At 40.3% G+C, this 19687-nt stretch overlaps 1 protein-coding gene across 1 annotated transcript; it reads left to right on the top strand.

The window, feature by feature from the left end:
- The first annotated feature begins 17187 nt into the window (after nucleotides 1-17187).
- Nucleotides 17188-18282, top strand: Tdpoz2l2 (TD and POZ domain containing 2 like 2). Its single transcript, XM_039103927.1, has 2 exons — nucleotides 17188-17402; nucleotides 17589-18282. Exons 1-2 carry the CDS (start codon nucleotides 17188-17190, stop codon nucleotides 18280-18282), a joined length of 909 nt encoding a protein of 302 aa, XP_038959855.1.
- Nucleotides 18283-19687: the final 1405 nt, after the last annotated feature.

The raw sequence follows: 19687 nt of genomic DNA on the forward strand, positions 1-19687 counted from the left end.
CAAATATTAAATAAAAGAAACAACAAAAACAAGTTGTGCAATTATGACAACAGTTGAGCAGGCATATCATCATCAAGGAGAATGTGCACATGATTCATAATAAAGTCAAGGGATCTCCAGCTTTACTACAAATGCTGGCCTGTCTTATATTAACTAACAAGACAAAGTAGAGGGATCTGATGGAAGGGAATCTTAACTGAGAAAATGCCTCCAGGAAATCCAGCTACAAGGCATTTTCTATTTTGACTGATGGGAGAGGGCCAGACCATTGTTCATGGTGTGTTCCCTGTTCTGGTAGTCTTTGGGTTCCATAAGAGAGCAAGCTGACATTGCCAGGAGAAGCAAGGCAATAAGTCACATTTCTCCATGCCTTCTGCATCAGCTCCTGCTTCCTGTGTGAATTCTAGTCCTGATTTCCTTCAGGGATTAATAGCAATGTGAGCGTGTAGGTGTAGGCTGATTAAAGTATTTCAGGTCATAGTGTTTCTTACAGCAATACTAATCCTTTCAATGATACAAAACAACAGGGAAATGAAAATCACAAGTTAATCATCTATCACAATTATCCTTAAAATGTGTCAGAACCAGTCAGTAGTGAACCTGTGGAAAAGTGAAGTTTTCCACTGTCTAGTCTGGAAAACATCTGAGTTGACAAAATTACCTATTTGGCAGTCCCTCCAACCTGAAAAATTTCAGGATGCTCTGGCCCTAATATTTCCACTCCTAGGATATCTGCAACATAAATGAGTTAATAAAAAGGCAAGGAGGATCCTCCCCTGTGTCCCTCACAGTTACCACAACACTGAAGTAGAAACAAGCAAGGTGTCTGTGAGCAGAAGCCTCGATTTGCTGCAAACTTAAGGAATGGGTTCCTTATTTCAAGGATGGCAAAAGGCCCTCCCCCAACTCAGCCTGTGTGAATCTCACACCCCAGTGTAGAGAAGAATCCCAACATACAGGATTCCATTGATGTCTCATTTATACATAATTCAAACACCAGACAAAAACATTTAAAGTGATGTCAATGAAAACAGTGTTTGCTACAGTTGTGGGTGTCCACCAGGAAGACCCCAGAATCCTACAGGATACAAGCTTATTTTCCTTCAAATACAAACTGTTGATAGGTCAGGAATTTTTTTTTGTTCATCTTTATTAATTTGGGTATTTCTTTTTTACATTTTGATTGTTATTCTTTTTCCTGGTCTCTGGACCAACATAACCCTAACGCATGCTCTTCCCCTTCTCTATGGGTGTTCCCCTCCCCATACTCCCCCCATTGCCACCCTCTCCCCAACAATCACACTCACTGGGGGTTCAGTCTTGGCAGGACTAAGGACTTCCCCTTCCACTCATGCTCATACTAGGCTATTCATTACTACCTATGAGGTTGGAGCCCAGAGTCAGTCCATGTATAGTCTTTGGGTAGTGACTTACTCCTGGGAAGCTGTGATTAGTTGGCATTGTTGTTCATATGGGGTCTCAAGCCCCTTCAAGCACTTTCAGTCCTTTCTAAGATTTATTTTTTATAAAGTCATAGTACTGTGCCCTTAGGAAGACACTTAGTTCCTCATATTGTTTACCTATTCATAAATTACAGCCTATAATTACACCTTCTATGTGTGAAGCTAGAAGATTAGAATGTGGGCCTATGTTAACTATTTTAAAAAGTATATCAATGTTGGCTAGATCAAATGTTAATTCTATTTTGTTAAACTTAGTTTAACTTGAGAGTTTTTAAACCTGGCAGGCTGCCTATCAAACTTCATTTCTCCCTCAGTTCCCATAGATGCTCTACCACAGTTTCACCTCCTAGAATGCATCAAACCCCTGTGGCTTTCTACCTGCCCCATCCTTTCCTCTCATCAGTGGATCCTAAAGAGCTTCCCTTTCCGTTCTCCCTCTCCTCACTTGTTGCTTTGTCTGAACACACAACCACTGTTCCCATTCCTGCAAATTTCAAAGGTCACTACTGCCAGGGCTACATGTAGGATGATGTTGGATCCATAGAAATCCTTCTGCTTCTCCAAACACAGACTCTGAGTTCCATTCCCAGCCCTGTAGAATAAATCCTGCTGCAGTCTCCATTTCCCTGCTATATTAGTGGGGATCACAGGGATCACAAAGATCTCCAACCCTAACTCCTCCTAATGACCCCATGATCACATCCTCCAATCCCAGCAGGCACAGGCTGGAAACATACAAGCAGAGCAGGCCATAAGAACAGGTGCATACAAAGTTACTACAATGCACCAGAAAGCCACCATACTATCCTCCTAAAATCCAGGAATCAGAGAGAAAGAACAAAATACTCATCCTGGACAGACAAAAGCAGATCTCATCACCCAGACCTATAATCTTCAGAGCTTCAGGTGCCTAGATGTCAGCCTGAAGAGCACAACTAATAACATCCAGGACAGCATGTACCCATTGGAACCCAGCAACCCTACCATAGCAGAAATATTCCAACACAGCTAAAGAATGGGACAAGACCTTAGAGCAGCCTTATGAAAATGATAGAGGCCCTTAAAGAAAAATCAAAGACTTTCTAGAATTAAGTGAAAATGGATATACATCATTCCAAAATTTATGTGACACAGTGAATGTAGATATAAGTGGAAAGTTCATAGCAATATGTGACTAATTGAAAAGTGGAGAGACCTGCTTCCTGCTCCCAAACCCTGTGGGAGAGAGAGCTTACCCCCCGGACAGGTGGGCACTCCTGAGACTGCAGAGAGGGAGAGATCACCAATACTGCTCACCCCTGCCCATATCCCTGGCCCAAGAAAAACTGTATAGGGCCTCTGGGAACCAGAAGATAGGGGCATTCAAACCTGGAGCACCAGGAACACTGTCTCGACCAGAACAGACCCCATCTACAGCTCCCTGCACCCAAAAACCGAGGGAAGGAGAGCTAAACATTCAGAGAGGCAGATACGCCTGGAACGCCAGAAGAGACTACACTCTGCCCACATTTCTAACTCCAGAGAAAAATGCCTAATGCCATCTGGGACCCAGGTGCATGGGACCCAGGGAAAAGTCAGTTCAGGCCCTCCTGGTTGCCGCACTCACGGAGAGCTAAAAAGCAGCCCCCAAGGAACAACTTCAGCCGCAGGACCAGAGATAAGACCAACTTTTATGCTCAAAGCAACCTGCCTGGTGGACTCAGGTCTCACAGGGGCAAAATTCCTCTGGGATCGGACACTTCCAGTCTTTAGTTGGAGCTGGCACCTTGCTTATCTTGTCAAACAGCTCCCTGCTCCCAAACCCGTTGAGAGAGAGCTCACCACCCAGACAGGTGGGCACTCCTGAGACTTCAGGGCAGGAGAGAGCACAAGTACTGCCCACCCCTGCCCACATCTCTGGCCCAAGAGGAAATTGTATAGGGCCTCTGGAAACAGGATGATAGGGGCATTCAACACTGCAGTTCAGACACCACCCAGATCTGAAGGGACCAGGTCAAACAGCTCCCTGCACCCAAACCTGTGGGAGAGAGAGCTAAACCTTCAGAGGGGCAGACATGCCTGGGAAGCCAGAAGAGACTACACTCTTCCCACATTTCTGACTCCAGTGGAATCCACCTAAAGTCACCTGGGACCCCAGTGCACTGAGATTCCCGGGAAAACCAGTTCAGGCCCTCCTGGTTGCAGCCCTCATGGAGAGTTCAAAAGCAGCCCCTCCATGTGCAACTTCAGCCCTGGGACCACAGGCAAGACAAACTTTTCTGATCCAAGTGACCTGCCTGGTGGACTCAGGACACAGGCCCACAGGAACAGCTAAAGACAAGTAGACAGGAAAGACTACTCTCTGAAAGCAGAATACTCTGTTCCCATAACTGGCTGAAAGAAAACAGGAAAACAGGTCTACACCACTCCCTACACACAGGCCTATAGGACGGTCTAGCCACTGTCAGAAATAGCAGAATAAGGTAAAACCAGAGACATCCTGATGGCAAGAGGCAAGCACAGGAACCCAAGCAACAGAAACCAAGACTACATAGTATCATCGGAGCCCAATTCTTACACCAAAGCAAACACTGAATATCCAAACACACCAAAAAAGCAAAATATAGACTTAAAATCACATTAGATCATGATGACGGAGGACTTTAAAAAGACATAAAGAACTCCCTTAGAGAAATGCAGGAAAACATAAATAAACAGGTAGAAGCCTACAGAGAGGAACCACAAAAATTCCTGAAAGATATCCAGGAAAATACAATCAAACAGGTGAAGGAATTAAAAATGGAAATAGAAGCAATAAAGAAAGCACAAAGGGAAACAATCCTTGATATAGAAAACCAAAGGAGAGACAATGAGCCATAGATACAAGCATCACCAACAGAATAAAAAAATATAAGAGAGAATCTGAGGAGCAGAAGATTCCATAGAAACCATCAACCCAACTGTCAAAGATAATTTAGAACAGAAAACACGTGGAGAGATATCATACTGGAGACATAGGAGCACTCCTGTAAGCTCTAGATAGCTTAAAACAAAACAAAAACAAAACAAAAACCAAAACACATACAAAGGAGTAGTCAGAAAGAAATAGTCAAACTCAACGTTGATGTCAATAAAGTTGAAACAATACAAAGTATCAATAAAACAAATGTCTCTCAGGCAGAAATCCACTACCCAAAGACTACAATGGACAGACCCACGGCTCCAGCTGCATATGTAGCAGAGGATGGTTTTTTTGGTCACCAATGGGAGAAGAAGCCCTTGATTCTGCCAAGGCTGGACCCCAAAAGGACAGATGAATATAAGGAGGGTATCAGACAGTGGGATAGTTGGGGAGGGGCAACACACTCACAGAAGAAAGAGAAGGGGATTGGAGAGGGGAGCCTGTGGCTGGGAAACCGGGAAAAGGAATAACATTTGAAATGTAAATAAAAATATTCAATAAAAAATAAGTGTAATTAAAAAAAAACAAGTTGAGATGCTCAGATTACAAATGATAGCAATTAAAAATATTGCAATCATCCTTACCATGATTTGATCATTACACATTATGCACTCTGCATACCCCACATACACACATACATATTGAAGAATCAGGGAGATATTTGGAAGGGAAGCATTCCAGGGTGAATGGAGGGGGACAAGAGAGGGATACGGAGGCTGAATATTGTCAAAACAAATCACAGACATATAAAAAAAAGGTAAACTAAAACAAAGAGTTTGTTCTTTGAGAAAATCATAAGATCAGCAATCCCTTACCGAAATTAACTAAATGTTGGAGAAAGCCAGAGAATCCTCTGGACATATTTAAAAGCCTTTACTCCATTACAGTGAAATCTCTAAGAGATAGGGTCAAAATCCTCAATAGGTCCCACTTACAACAGTAAAATCAGGATCATGGGGGAGAGAAAGGGGAAGTGATGGCAGCTTATGGACAGGAAACCAGGAAGGGGAATAACATTTGGAATGTAAGTAAAGATATATAACTAACAAATTTTTTGAAAAAAAGAATAAAAAGAGACTTATATGCCCTAGTGAAATAGAACCTGTCATTATAAATCACTTCTCCACAAGAAAAAAAAATCTCAGGTTAAGATGACTTTAGGACAGAATTCTACCAGAATGTCAAAGAGGAGCTAACATCAGTACTCCTCAAATGAGTTCACAAAATGGAAGTAGAGGAAACAATTGACAATGCATTCTAGAGGGCCACAGTTACCTAGATACTCACATCACACAATGACCCAGAAAAGCAAGATTACAAACCTATTTCCTCTATGAACACAGATGCAAAAACAAGAAATAGAGTATTTGCAAACCAAATCCAAGACCACATCAAGAGAATCACTTACTAGGACAAAGAAAATTTCATCCCAGAGAGGCAGGGACGTTTCTGCAGACAAAATTCAATACATGCAATCTACCATATAAAAGAACTGAAAGAAATAGCCACATGAAGATCTCATTACATGTAGAAAAGCCTTTGACAAAAATCAGGACCCCGTGGTACCTAACACAAGTCTTGGAGAGATTAGGGATACAAGGGACATGGCTAAACATAAGAGCACAGTTTAGACCATAACCATAAACAGCATCAGGTTAAATGGTGAGAAATTCAAAACAATTCCAGCAAAATCAAAATGAAGGTAAGATTTTCTACTTTCTCCATACTCATTTAATATATTACTTGGTGTCTTATGTAGAGCGCTAAGAAAAGTGAAGGAGACTAAGGGGACACAATTCGGAAAGGAAGAAATTAAAATGTTGTTTGCAGATGATATGAGAAACATTGCTGACCCTAAAACTCTACTGGAGAAATCATACAGCTGAAAAACACTTTCAGCAAAGGAACTGGATACAACATTAACTACAAATAAAGAAACTCAGCAGTCCCCCTTTATACAAAGGACAAACAGCCTGAGAATGAAATAGCCTCAGACAAAATAGAATACTCTAACTAACTGTGACCAAACAAATGAAGGTCTTACATAATAAAAGCTTCAAGTCTTTAAGAGACAAATTGAAGAACATTTGAGGTGAAAAGATCTCCCATATTCATAAATCAGTAGGATTATCATTTCCTCTATTGAAAAGTTTACATGAATAACCATGAGAGCCCTGAAACTTGCTTAGATAGCTTGTTTAACACAACAACAAGAGCCCAGGCACCAAGATCAAGAATTAATAAGTGGGACATCACGGAACTGAAATGCTTCTATGAGAGATTTTTAGAGTGTTAATAGGACAAGATGGCAGCTTATTGAAATGCAAATATTTCACCAAACCAACATCTGATGGCAGACTAATTTACAAAATATACAAACATCTCAAGAATCTAAACACTATGAAACCAAATAAACCAACTAAAAATGGGGTACAGATCTGAATAGAAAATTCTGAATGGAGGAATCTCAAACATCTAAGAAGCATTTAAGCAAATGTTTAACATCCTAGGTTCTCAGAAAAGTGCAAATCAAAATGACTCTAAAAATCTATCTGATACTTCTCAGAATGGCTAAGTTCAAAAACACAAGTGAGAGCCCATGCAGTTAAGGCTATGAAATAAGTGCTGGTAGAAATGGTAACATGTACAGACACTATGACAATCACTATGACTGTTTCTCAGATAACTGGGAATCCATCTCCAGGACATATACCCAAAGGACACTCAATCCTACCACAAGGTCATTTCCTAAATATGTTCAGAGCAGTTTTAATCATAATACCCAGAAACTGGAAACCTAGATGACACTCAAAGGAAGGATGGATAGGGAAAATTGCATATTTACTCAATAGAGCATTACAAGGTTGAAAAAAAAAATCATGAATTTTGCAGGCAAAAGCTGTAGTGAGGTAATCCAGTCTCAGAAATTCACACAAAATGAATTCACTTGAAATTGGTTATTAGCTGTAATGCAAAGAACAATCATACAACAGACCCATGGGATCAATACCAAGAGAGCTTAAGTGTGGAATACAGTGTCCTCTCCATGGAGGGACAATAGTATAGATTCCCTGGTGACAGTGGGCAGGTGGGGATGGATAAAGCAAAGATGAGGGAACATTATGGAAGCAGAGAGTACTGGGAGAGATCAGTGGAAGTTAGACTCATTTCAGGGGTGAGGAAAGAAATCCAGTGCAATAGAAACTCCCTGGAATCTACAAGAGCAATTCTAGCAAAGACCCTTAGTAGGGATTTGAAGCCTGAACTGGCCATCTTCTGTAAACAGGTATGGCATCCAGTGAAAGGAATTGGAACACCTACACAGCCACTCAATCTTCAACCTATAATCTATTCCATATGGAAGGTGTCCTACGGTAATAATCAAACAGAAATTGTGAGTGTGGATACCAAGTGACTGGTACAACCTGAGCCCATGCCTCAAGCAGGAGCCCACACCTACCTGGCAGTGTCTGGAAGGCCAGGACCCAGAGGATGAATAGTCCAGAGATGTTAGGTAGAATCAAATACAACTGGGGAAAACGTCAATGGAGTTGTTCCTAATGATCCTCTGCTATACTTGTAGAAAGGAGTCTATCATAACTGTCACCAGAGAGTTTTCATTCAACAATAGATTGGAGTAAAGGAAGAAACCTAAAACCAACTATTATGCAGAAGTCAGCGAATCCTGCAAAAGAGGGGAAGAAGGATTGTAGAAGGCAGAAGTGTCAAGGACACCACAAGCTCAGGACTCAAAATATCAACTGACCTAACCTAGTCCCATGGAGCTTGCAGAGCCTTCACATAAAATTAGGGAGCCAGAATCGGTTCACACATGCCCTGTTTATATATTTTATAGTTGAGTAGATTGGTGTTCTGGTGGTATTCGTAACAACGGGAAGTCAGCCTGTCTCTATTGTGGATTGCTGTGTGTATGTTCTGCTTTCTCAAAAGTGCCTCTATTCAGGTGAAGTCAGGTAAAATCTTAATTAGTCAGATAAGGCTACAGCGTGTGATAGGGGAGTGGGAGGAAGGGGCAGATCTGAAGGTTTACAAAGGGGAGAAACAGAGTTAGATAGAGGGGGAGATGAGACAGGATATTGAGAGAAATGTTTAACCAGAACCACATGGCCTGAAAGAGCCCCAAGTTGCTATCGAGGGCAGTAGAGTAATGTAGGCTACATTTGCCCCATCTGGGTATGCAGCTTGTATTTATATCAATTGAGTTTTCAGTTTTTAGTTTCGGCTTTTTCAGAGTTGAGGATTTACTGATATAAATCTGGCTGATAAATTACAAGACTCTGTACATTTGATTCTATGGGGTTATGAGGACTTATTCCAGCAGGATCCCTCTTTCTCCAGGCTGGCCTGGGAAGATCTGGGCATTTCTGAATCCTGCTATCCATGGGAACCAAGGGGGCAGAAAAGATCACTGTTGTTGGCAGCAGGATACAGCATGGACCGTTTTTTATAATCACCAGGTATGTGTCTCTCACTGTTTTGCCTGCTCTTGAAAACTCTTTCATCCTACTGGTTTGCAGTGTCCCACCTCAGTATGATGGCATGTCCCAGACTTAAGGTAACCTGTCCTGTTTGGTTGACATCCTTGGGAGGCCTGCTCTCTTTTGAAAGGAACGAAAGGAGTTGATGTGAAAGAGGGAATATTGGAGTTGGGGTCGTATATGGAGGAAATGAGGGAGGAGAAACTCTTGCTAAGGTATAATATATATAAGAGAAAAAAATCAATAAATATGAAAATACCATAGAAAAGGATTCATGTTCAAGACTTCTCAGGAGACTCCCAAACAAGATTCCTGGAGGCTCCACAGTAATTCTAGAAACTACACTTTGTGATGCTAGTGTCTAACCCCTTCAGAGCAAGGAAGAGAGGGCAGTGAACAAGGGATTCCAGAGTGTGCTCAACCTGAGTTCCAGATTGGGAAGATTTTGTTAGATCCATTTTTTCCTAAAACACTTACAAGGAGCCTGACACCTCTACCACAAAAAGGAAACTGTTACAGCATACCTGATCATAATTGTCTTACTTCCTGAAAAAAAAAAAAACAACAAGCAAACAGACAAACAAAAGCTTTGACTAGGCACCAGAAAGCCGGCTGCCAGTCTGTACAAGTACCTGTGACCCCATAAAATCAAATCTTCACCAGCTTGTAATTTATTAGCCAGATTTATAACAGTAAATCCTCAACCCCAAAATGTCTATACAAAGAACTCAAAACTCCATTGATATAAATAAAATTTTTAGTTGTGAAGTGGCTCAGCTTTGGGAGACAACTTTCATCCCTCTGGTTGTAATACAAAACCCTTAGTATCCACCATTAGTTCCAAACACGGAAGGTAGAGTTAGTTTGTAGAAAGAAGCACCAGTGTGAATGGAAAGTGAAAAATCAGAGAGGTATTAGACAGAAAAGGATGTGCCCAACTTTGACAAGAAGATATAGGAAGGGAAGCTATTCAAGAAGTCAGTGCTATGAGTAAAGGATAGAGAGTCCAGTTTTAATGGGACAATGATACAGAGAGAGGTTCAAGAGAGTACAAGAGAGACACAGGTAAAGACAGAACAAATCAGAGAGTGAGGTGGAGACAGAAGATTAGAACTGATTTCCAAAGTTAGTATGAGACCAAATGAGCAATTCACAGGAGGCTGAGAAAAGCCAAAATGAATCAGTTACAGTGGAGGGAAGTTTGAAGCCAGAACAAATGAAATCAGTCAGCCAGAGATCAGAAATCACTAGAAAGTGGTGAGCTTATTTAGCCATAAATATCAGAAGCTGAGAACATTCTAAGCCTAGTTTGATTGGACAGAGGCTAGAACCTTCCAGGACTAGTCCTATGTCAGCAGACCAAGGCAAAAAGTCTCAAAGATGACAATTAATATGTGTAAATAAAAGTGACTTTTACAGGAAAGTATTTGACTGCTGCCTAGACTGAAACCTCTAGAGGTAAGTATGGTTAAAGCATATTCAGTTTAGATACCAGTTTCTAGAGACTGTGAAAGATATCACCAGATTCTCCTCTTTCTAGGAGTGTGGACGTGTGCCACCCACAACTCATTGTCTGTGTAGTGTCACTGTGTCTCTTTATCTCTCTGTGCATCTTTGTTTCTCTCTACCTCATTCTCTCTCTCTCTCCCGCTCTCTCTCTCTCTCCTCTCTCCTGCTCTGTCCACCTCTCTCTTGAGCTTTCTATGTACATTTGACTGTTTTTTAAATATCTCTCAATATTCTTATTTAGTTATTTATTTTTACATTCCAGATTTTATTCCAGTCCTGATCCACCCTCCCATCCAGGGTTCCACATCATATAACTCCCAGTCCCCAATGATTCCACACCCTCCAATCTCCACAAAGTTGTCCCCATCTCATCCACTCCACCAGAACTCTAACCTTCCTGGGACCTCCAGTCTCTTGAGTGTTATGTTTGTTTTCTGTGACTGAACCCACACTCAGGGGTCCCCTGCTGTACATGTGTTGGAGGCCTCATCTCAGCTAGTGTTTACTGCCTGGTTGTTGATCCAGTGTCTACTAGATCTCAGGGGTAGAAGCTAATTGAGTGTGCTGGTCCTCATACAATCAGTTTGGATTTTTATATTAACTAGTTGCATTCTTTGGTATGAGGATAATTACTACCATTATCACCTGTCTTTCTACTGTGTGGTACAAAAGCCTTTTGTTTCTGGCCTATCTCTAGTAAATCACTCCTCCCATTCACTGCCCTACAAATACATTACCCCTATCTTACCCTGTGACAGAGATTTCATTAGCAAAGCCCATGATTCATGCCCAGGGGATCACACTTCCACCCTACAGGAGCCTACTCCAAGAGCTAAGAAAGGAACAATTTAGAGCATCTTTCCTGCAAAGGGGTGGTTGCACAGTGATCATCTACAATCATCTCCAATGTTAGATATCTATCTGGGGATCCTCTTATTGAGGCCCCCAAAACACCAGATACAGATTCGCTGATGTTCATAGTTTTCAATAAGTCTAATGTAGGAATAAAAACTGAAAATCAATTGATTGATTTATCTAGTATTGAGAGATAAAGAAACTTGGAGCAAGATATACAGGAGAGCTAGGAGCTGCAGAAGTGATTGAATCACTGAATATTTTTCTGTGTCTTCTGTGCCATGGATTCCTCCTAAGACATGACAAAGTAGAGAGATGAGTGACCTGGATAGAATTTTACAAGTCACTTTACATCAATGCAAACATCACAAACTTCAATCTTTGATATCTGTTCAATATATGCTGCAGCCCTTGGCAAACAGAATACTCTCTCCCTTGTCAGGACCAACAGAGGAAGCACTGCAGTACCAATTCTGAAGAGGTGAGAACTCAATTGTAGAGGATGTAGATTATGAAGTACGGAGGAGCTGAACCCTGCCAGTTAAAATGATTGAGTTAAAAAGCACTTAGGATATTCTTAAACCACACCCTCAAGTAATTCTGGGAAAGGATTTTTAAGGAGGAATTCTTAAGAGGAAATTACAAGACCCCACCCAACCAAATTTGGGGGGTCACCACAAGGTCTGTGGGTCTGATTGGACAAATATACATGATAGAAGAAAGCCACCATCGGAGGTTTGGGGCTCTGCTTTATGCTCATTGTATTATAGTTCTTCCACCTGCCCTCCATTTTGTGAACACTCAGACTTCTGACAAGTTCATATCTCATATCTGATGATGTTTGTGGAAGGAATTAGTGTAAGACCAGCACAAGTATAAATAGTAGCTTTGTAGAAAATTCCCTTCCTTTATCGAAGATTGACCACAGTTCATAAAGTACACTGGTCATGGCTTCTCATATTCCAATCTGGACTAACTCTGGAATTAATTCAAGTCCAAAACTAGTTGGCATACATACCCTTTAATTTTTTTCATAAGTTGAAGTACATACAGCTGGTTCAAATAGAGACTGGCTAGAAAAACACGCCTTTAATCTGAGTGCTGAATCAGAAACTTACCCACCTTTAATCCAGATTTTGGGACCTGAAGACTGGGCCACACCTTCTGCTGGAGGCCTATATAAGCCCTTGGAAGAAGGAAGCCTTGTGTCTTTGCCTGAGTGCTTTCATCTTACTAGCAGCCCATTTCCTCACAAGCATTAGAGCCTACTTCTTCAGAATTCTATTATATATTGAAGAAGAACACCTGGCACTTAAAACCTTGTTGACTAGGTAAGTACTGGCTTTAGCCCTTGTTGGGTAGCTGGAACTCACCCTTAAATTTTGCTCATATATATCCAGTTTCTATTCATACATATAAACTTATTCTGTACATTCTCTAGAGGCCTCTGACTAACATAACAAATTTGAAATCAGAATGTAGAACATTTTTGGAACTCACTGATAGGTTGACATTACAACTGTTTTGTTTTATGAAAAGAGAGCCAGGATGTGTTTTTTAGAACTAGGTGTGGTGTGGGTTGGAGGGTTGTACTTTCAGGCCCATCCCAAGTATCCTTTCCCCAGGAGTACTATCCATTGTATAGAATATACTTTATTATACGGTTTAGATGTAGTTTAATTTTAGTATAGATAGTATAGACAGTTGATAGATCCGTAGATAGATGGATATAGAAATACACACACACACACACACATACATATATATATATATATGTATATATATATATATGTATATATATATATATATATATATATATATATATATATATATATACCCTTAGTATAGCTATAGTATAGAATCAAGGTTATTTAGAGCACAGGAAGGGGAGTCGTGTAGGGAAGAGAAGAGAGTAGAGACTGAGAAAGCAGACATACATATAGAGAGACTGTGTAAGTCAGAGAGGGAGGAAGACAAAAAGAGATAGAGTTGCTGGCCAGGAACACATGGAGAAAGAGGGGAATGGGGGAAGGGGGAGAGAGATAGAGAAAGGGGTTAAAGTATCAGGGAGAGTAGGAGTAGGAGAATAAGTGAGTAGGAAGGGGACAAGCAGCCTTTTTCATAGTGAGTTATGCCTATCTGTCTTTTGCCAGATAACTGTTGGATGAAGCCTAGGAGGAATGCTAAAATTCCTTCATTATGGATTAATTTAAAATTAAAGGAAAATTTTGAGAGAGACTATGGTGGAATAGGAATAGGGCCATTATGATCGTTCACTAACAATTGCTGACTTGGGGACAATGTGTATTTGGTAACCCAAAGGAAATGTGGTATTGATATTGATCCAGTCTTAAGAGAGTCGACAGTTTCCTTGCTATCAAGGGTCTGTGGAACCATTTGTAGGTACTAGGAGCAAGTCCATTTGAAGAGTCTGTATCTTTGAGAGTAGATTGGAGCATATATGTTGCTCCTCTGGAACTGTCCTGAATATTGATTATGAGTAAATTCCTGAAACTGACAAGATTTTGAAATATTATGTGTGGGTGGGTGGGGTGTGGAGGTGGATTGAATAGTAATAGTAGTAGATTATATATAGTAGAGAATAAAGTAAAGTGTATTTGGGAGAAAAGAATTTTTCTTAGGTATACATTTGAAAGCCTTAGGTCTTGGTGGTTTGGATGAGGAGCACTCCAATGCCAGGGAACAGGAGAGGAATCCCACTCTCTGGAATAGGTCACAAGTGGGAATTTGGCTGTTGATTGACAGGTTACTTATGCAGATGGAGTCTAAATGGTTCGTGGGATGTAGGTCTAATTGTGTTTCTTGGAGCGTATATGCTTACAGAAGAGATAGATTCACTTGTTAACAGAGTGAGCAGTCTTTAAGATAAGCTTAGGGATGACAAAACCTTTCCAGGAACAGAAAGAAGCAAGAAGGGATTTTACTTCCGTTTAGGAGACTGAATGTATATAAATTTAGTATAATGGGAAACATTTTAAGTATGTATTGAAAAGAAAATTAAAGGACCTTGAAAATTTGACAAACTTTTGAAGATAATTGATCATACAATTTAGCATTAGTATATATGAATATGTGTATCTGTTGTCATGAAACCTGTGACTCATACAAGCTTTTCTGTTTTTGCTAAGAATCTGGTAGTCTTAACTAGTTAATGAATTGAATACTGAAGTAATAGGGTGGTAGATTACCTTGGCTAAGGGAGTAGAGTTATATTTTCTGGTTGTAGTTACCTTAGCTACAAATGTAGTCAGAAAGTTGAAAAACATAAATGATAATGTAGATGTCATTAATTAAAATGTCAGAGCTTGGTCAATTGTCTACTACCATGACAGATTTCCCAGGTTACTGTGTTCTCCATCACAATTCAGGCAGAGTCAGTGTGGTCATTAGGCCCAGAAGAGGAGGAGATTTTTCCTGTGCAGTAGGAACTTTGGAAAAAATGGCTCACCATGTCCTAGGCAATGTGAGACATTTAACTCTCTTGTATCCTCAGTTTGACAGCAGTGTAGGCTGATACCTGGCAGCAGCAAGGCAATGGGGCACTGTTTCTCAGGGGTTATCATACCACAATCTAGGCAGTCTTGTCACTGTGTCTATTTCTTTTCAGGGATCTTGGTGTGTAGGGGTGGGCCATTTGTAACTGCTATGCATGGGATTCTCTGTCCTAATAACTTTAAACATGTAAGATTACACTCAACAGAGTTATGAAAAGATTGATAGTAAATATCTATTAAACATATGAGTTATGCAATCATTAAGGCTGTGCTCTTTAAATTTTTAATCCTGCAAATCTTTAAATTAATATTAAATAAAGATTTACCAAGTCAGGATAGAAATTAGCAATACTAAGGCTGTTCTAATGTAAGGAGGCAACATTTAAGTAAGTGCCTATAGCGAATAAGGTAGATGGCCATGAGCCTGTCATTAACTAAGATGGCACTGAAGCTACAACCAGTCATATGATCTGCCTTACCTAAAATGGTGCTGAAACAATAGCAGAGGAAAACCTTACCTGCCCACAACAAAGATGGCAGTCACTCAGCAGACTGCCCTCAATGAAGATGGTGCTGAAGCTACACCTCTGTCTGAAGGAAAGTCACAGCTTTGTTATATCTTGAAATTGGCAGAAATGGCTGTGTATCAGCAAAAAAAAAATACCCATAAAAATAGAAACAGAAAGAGATAAATGGGCATGTTTTCTTTGAGGGACAAGTGGTCTTTCCTTTCCCTGTGGTCATTCATTCTCTATTGCTGAATGCAGAGAGTTTGACCTGATCATGGAGCAGCTAAGCTGTCACATCTGGTTTAGAGCTGCTGAAGAATTTCTAGTGTGTTTGTAGTAAAAATAACTACTATTATCTGTATTTATTGCCATCTCTGGAAGCTTCTAGACTCTAAGTCTATTCCAGGCCTAGAAAAAAATTTAGCCTCTGAAATTTATAGGTGAATAAGGCACTCCCAATTAGTTTTTTCTAAACTCTGGATGAATAGTTTAAAACTCTTCTCCATTGTACCTGATTCAATCTGAATTATTTCAGTTTTTCCTGAGCTGCTCTTCTTTGCCTCATACTAACTTTCACCAACTATTGTACTCTTCTGGCTCCTTTCTTGTTCTCTTAATCATTCTGTCTTTCCCTGTGTCTCCATTTCTCTCTCTTCAACCTGTCTCTGAAAAACTCTCCTGGAAAAACTGCCTCCCCTCTTACATTTCTCTCTGTACTGGTTTCTTTTTCTTCATTATTTATTTTATTTATTTATATTCCAAATGTTACCCCATTCCAGTTTATCCTTGCAGAGGTCCTCACCACCCCCCTCACCCAAATAACAGATAGGAGCCTATCTGACAAAACTTATAGCAGGGTTTTTATTTTCTTTTCTAGCTCAGGCACCCCCACCCCTCACACCACCCCAATGCACCACAGTCATAAAACATCATTTTGGTGGTAAAGGAGTACCAAATGTTTTCCTGTTTAGATTTCCTGTAGACTTAAGTAATCTAAACAACTGGAGGGGATGCTTTTTAACAGTTTTTGGCTTAAGTTGAAGTAGATAGATCCAGTTCAACTACAGACCCTTTTGGTAGAAAAACACACCTTTAATCTGCGTCTAGAAGACATACCATTAACTGGGCCCCACTTCTGTTGCAGGCCTATAAATGTACATAGAAGAAGGAAGCTGTGAGTCTGCCTGCTTGCTCTCATTTTACTAGCAAGCTCATTTCTTCACTGGCATCTGAACCTACTTCTGCAGGATTCTTTTAATTCTGAAAAGGACCTGAGACTTCAAACCTTGTGGAATAAGTAAGTATTGACATTATCCAACTTTATATTAGTTTGACTTCTGCCTACAGATTTTCTCATACAACCACTTTCTATTTATATAGAGAAATTTATCCCTTATGTCTAGTAGAGGACCCTGAGCAGTAGAACACAGTTTAAATGACAGTGTTTACACATTTCCAAACAGTTCCAAAGTTGGATACAATAGTAAAAACCAGCTACCATTGAACTAAGATTCAATAAACATACACCGAGATATACCGATCCATGGTAGGTTGGGGTGGGGGTAATGGAGACTGAGAGAGACATAAAAAAACAAAGACAGAGACTTACAGACACAAACAAATGAGGAGAGAGAGAGAGAGAGAGAGAGAGAGAGAGAGAGAGAGAGAGAGATTGATTTAACAGTCATAGTGGGTCTGTTTTATCTTTGTAGAACAAATATAGAAACCTACAGAACCAGCATACAAATAGACATTTCCAAGAATATGAAAGGGGCAATTTAACAGGAATTGAAATTAAAATCTAAACGATATCTATAATTGTATCTTACAGAGGAAAGAGTAAATTCTATCACTTCTTTCTGATCAACTTTAACCTCCAACCTACCTCCAGAAGACATGTCAGGGGACCTGGAAGTCAAGATCTGCGGCAACAAACATATCAGTGTTCAGAAATTCTCCTACAAGTGGACCATTACCAACTTTTCATTTTGCATGGATGGAATTTGGGAAATTATTACAAGCCCAGTGTTCTCATTAGAGGCCAATGAAGAAGTGCAATGTTGTTTGAGAATATACCCAAACGGTGTTGATGAAGAAAGCAAAGATTACCTGTCAGTTTGCCTGTGTTTGCTCAGTTGTCCAAAGAGCTCAGTTTTGGCAAAGGTGCAGTTCTGGATCATAAATGCCCAAGGAGAGAAACATCAAGTTGCAAAGATCCTGAATGTTTTAAGATTTCTTCCAAACCAACAATGGGGATTGAGGAAGTTCATCCTTTGAGATTTCCTGCTCTCCCATAGGCATTGGCTTCTCCCTGAAGACCAGCTCATCCTGTGTTGCAAGGTGTCCATAGTAGGACCCTCCTTTAGCAGGCCTGAACAAAACATGAGACCTGCAATCAAGGATCCAACACAGATGTTGGCCAATGATATAGGAGAGCTGTGGGAAAATTTCCTCTTCACAGACTGCAGTCTGGTTGTAGGTGGTCAGGAATTCAGAGCTCACAAGGCCATTCTAGCAGCTTGCTCTCCAGTTTTCAGAGCCATGTTTGAACATGAAATGCTGGAGAGCCTAACAAACTGCTTTGAGATCCATGACATTCACCTGCAAGTCTTTAAGGAAATGCTGGCCTTCATTTACACAGGGAAGGCACCACACCTCCACATCCACTCAGTGGCCACTGGTTTGTTGGCAGCTGCTGATAAATACGACCTGCAGGACTTGAAGGACATGTGTGAGGATTCCCTGTGCAGAAACCTCTCTGTGAAGAATGCTGTACCAACTCTCATCCTGGCTGACCTCCACAGCACAGAGCACCTGAAGACTAAGGCCATGGATTTCATTATACTTCATACTTCTGAAGTCTCTGAGACCTTGGAGTGGAAGTCAATGGTGGGGTCACATCCCCACCTGGTGGAGGAAGCATTTCGCACCCTGGCTTCTATACGTTGTTTTTTCCTTGGAGCCCTCACCCAAACACCAAAAGATATTTGAGGAGCTTAAGACCTATGCCCTACACCTGGCTGCTAATAGCTATAACCAGTGTTTTTAACAATGACTTCTGTTTATATTATGGTTTTGCTGGATCATTTACAGTTAATCTGCGGCAAGGCAGCATGGTGACTATGGATTTCATAGAGGTGTAATATTTCAAAATGATGTGTAGGGAAAGGGCAGCACCAGGGTCTTAGACACTCTACCTGACACCTATCCTGTTGATGTCGTTTTATTCTTGTCTGATGTCTTGGAACTGGGATTCAACTGGCCTGAAGCGGATCCTAACTGACTTTCTTTGGAGAAAAGTCTTTGCAGTGGACTGAACAGAATTTGTGACCTAACTTATATGAATTAACTGACACATAAAGTTTTCCACCTAATGCATGTGTACTATCTATCTGCAAATAAAAATTCTTTAAAATTCACTGTATTTATCCTTTTAATTGCCAGTTGCCTTATTGTTCTAATTAAGACTTGAATTCTTGTATTGAGTCTACTTAAGAGAATGAGAAACCTTGACTTCCCTATGCTTTTGTATACTGGCTTTGAGTTTCTCCCCATTTAAGTTGATGTTGATTTGGGATTCTTCTATATTACCATTATTATATTTAGCCATATTATCTGCGTGCCAATCTCTGGAGAACATTTATCATTAAGAGATCACTTCTGACAGACCATGTCCTGATCCAGTTTAATGATCAAGTTTTTTACTTTTTGTTTGTTTCCTTTTGTTTTGCTTTTTTTACCTTTCAGTTAGGTTATGTGGTCAATTGAATTTTATTGATTTTTGTATATTGAACCACCCTTACTCAGCCTACTTTATTTTTGTAAATGATATTTTAATGTGCTCTTGCAATTATTTAATGATTATGTTTGCATGAGTCCATAAGGGAAATTGATGTGTTTTAGATATCAGTGTAACTGTAGTCTGTCATAAAATAGAGTGTGAAATATTACTTGTCTTTTTATTTTGTGAAATGACTTGAGGAATATATGCCATAACACCTCTTAGAATAGCAGGTGAAAAGTACAGACCTGGGCATTTTTTGATGGGGAGAATTTTAATGTCTGCTGCTATACTTTGATGACTTTGATTTGGTGCACACATAGTGAGAATTTAAATGGCAGCTTAGGCGATTTTCCTTTGATGAGTATTAGTGTCCTTACAATACACATTCATGTGATACTGCCCAGAGGGATTGACTCTACTATGACCTTTACTCCTCTAGTCTTCTGAACACCCAGATGTACAGGGGAGACAGTTTGTGTCCTATGTACCATTGACCAGTACTGACCAGTAATTGGAATTCATAGATCCCTTCCTTCCATTTTCAAAAAGACCCTCAGATCCCCTAGGTCTTTTAGATTCAATCATGTTGATTCATAATCCCACCTGGGCTGA

Source organism: Rattus norvegicus, chromosome 2, assembly GCF_036323735.1.
Source record: "Rattus norvegicus strain BN/NHsdMcwi chromosome 2, GRCr8, whole genome shotgun sequence".
NCBI classification, from domain to species: Eukaryota; Metazoa; Chordata; class Mammalia; order Rodentia; family Muridae; genus Rattus; species Rattus norvegicus.

Excerpts from the sequence above, each read along its gene's own strand:
- Tdpoz2l2 (XM_039103927.1), top strand. The coding sequence starts at position 17,188 with ATGTCAGGGGACCTGGAAGTCAAGATCTGCGGCAACAAACATATCAGT. Across the intron at positions 17,403-17,588 it reads GAAGAAAGCAAAGATTACCT|GCATTGGCTTCTCCCTGAAG; the intron begins GTCAGTTTGCCT and ends GCTCTCCCATAG.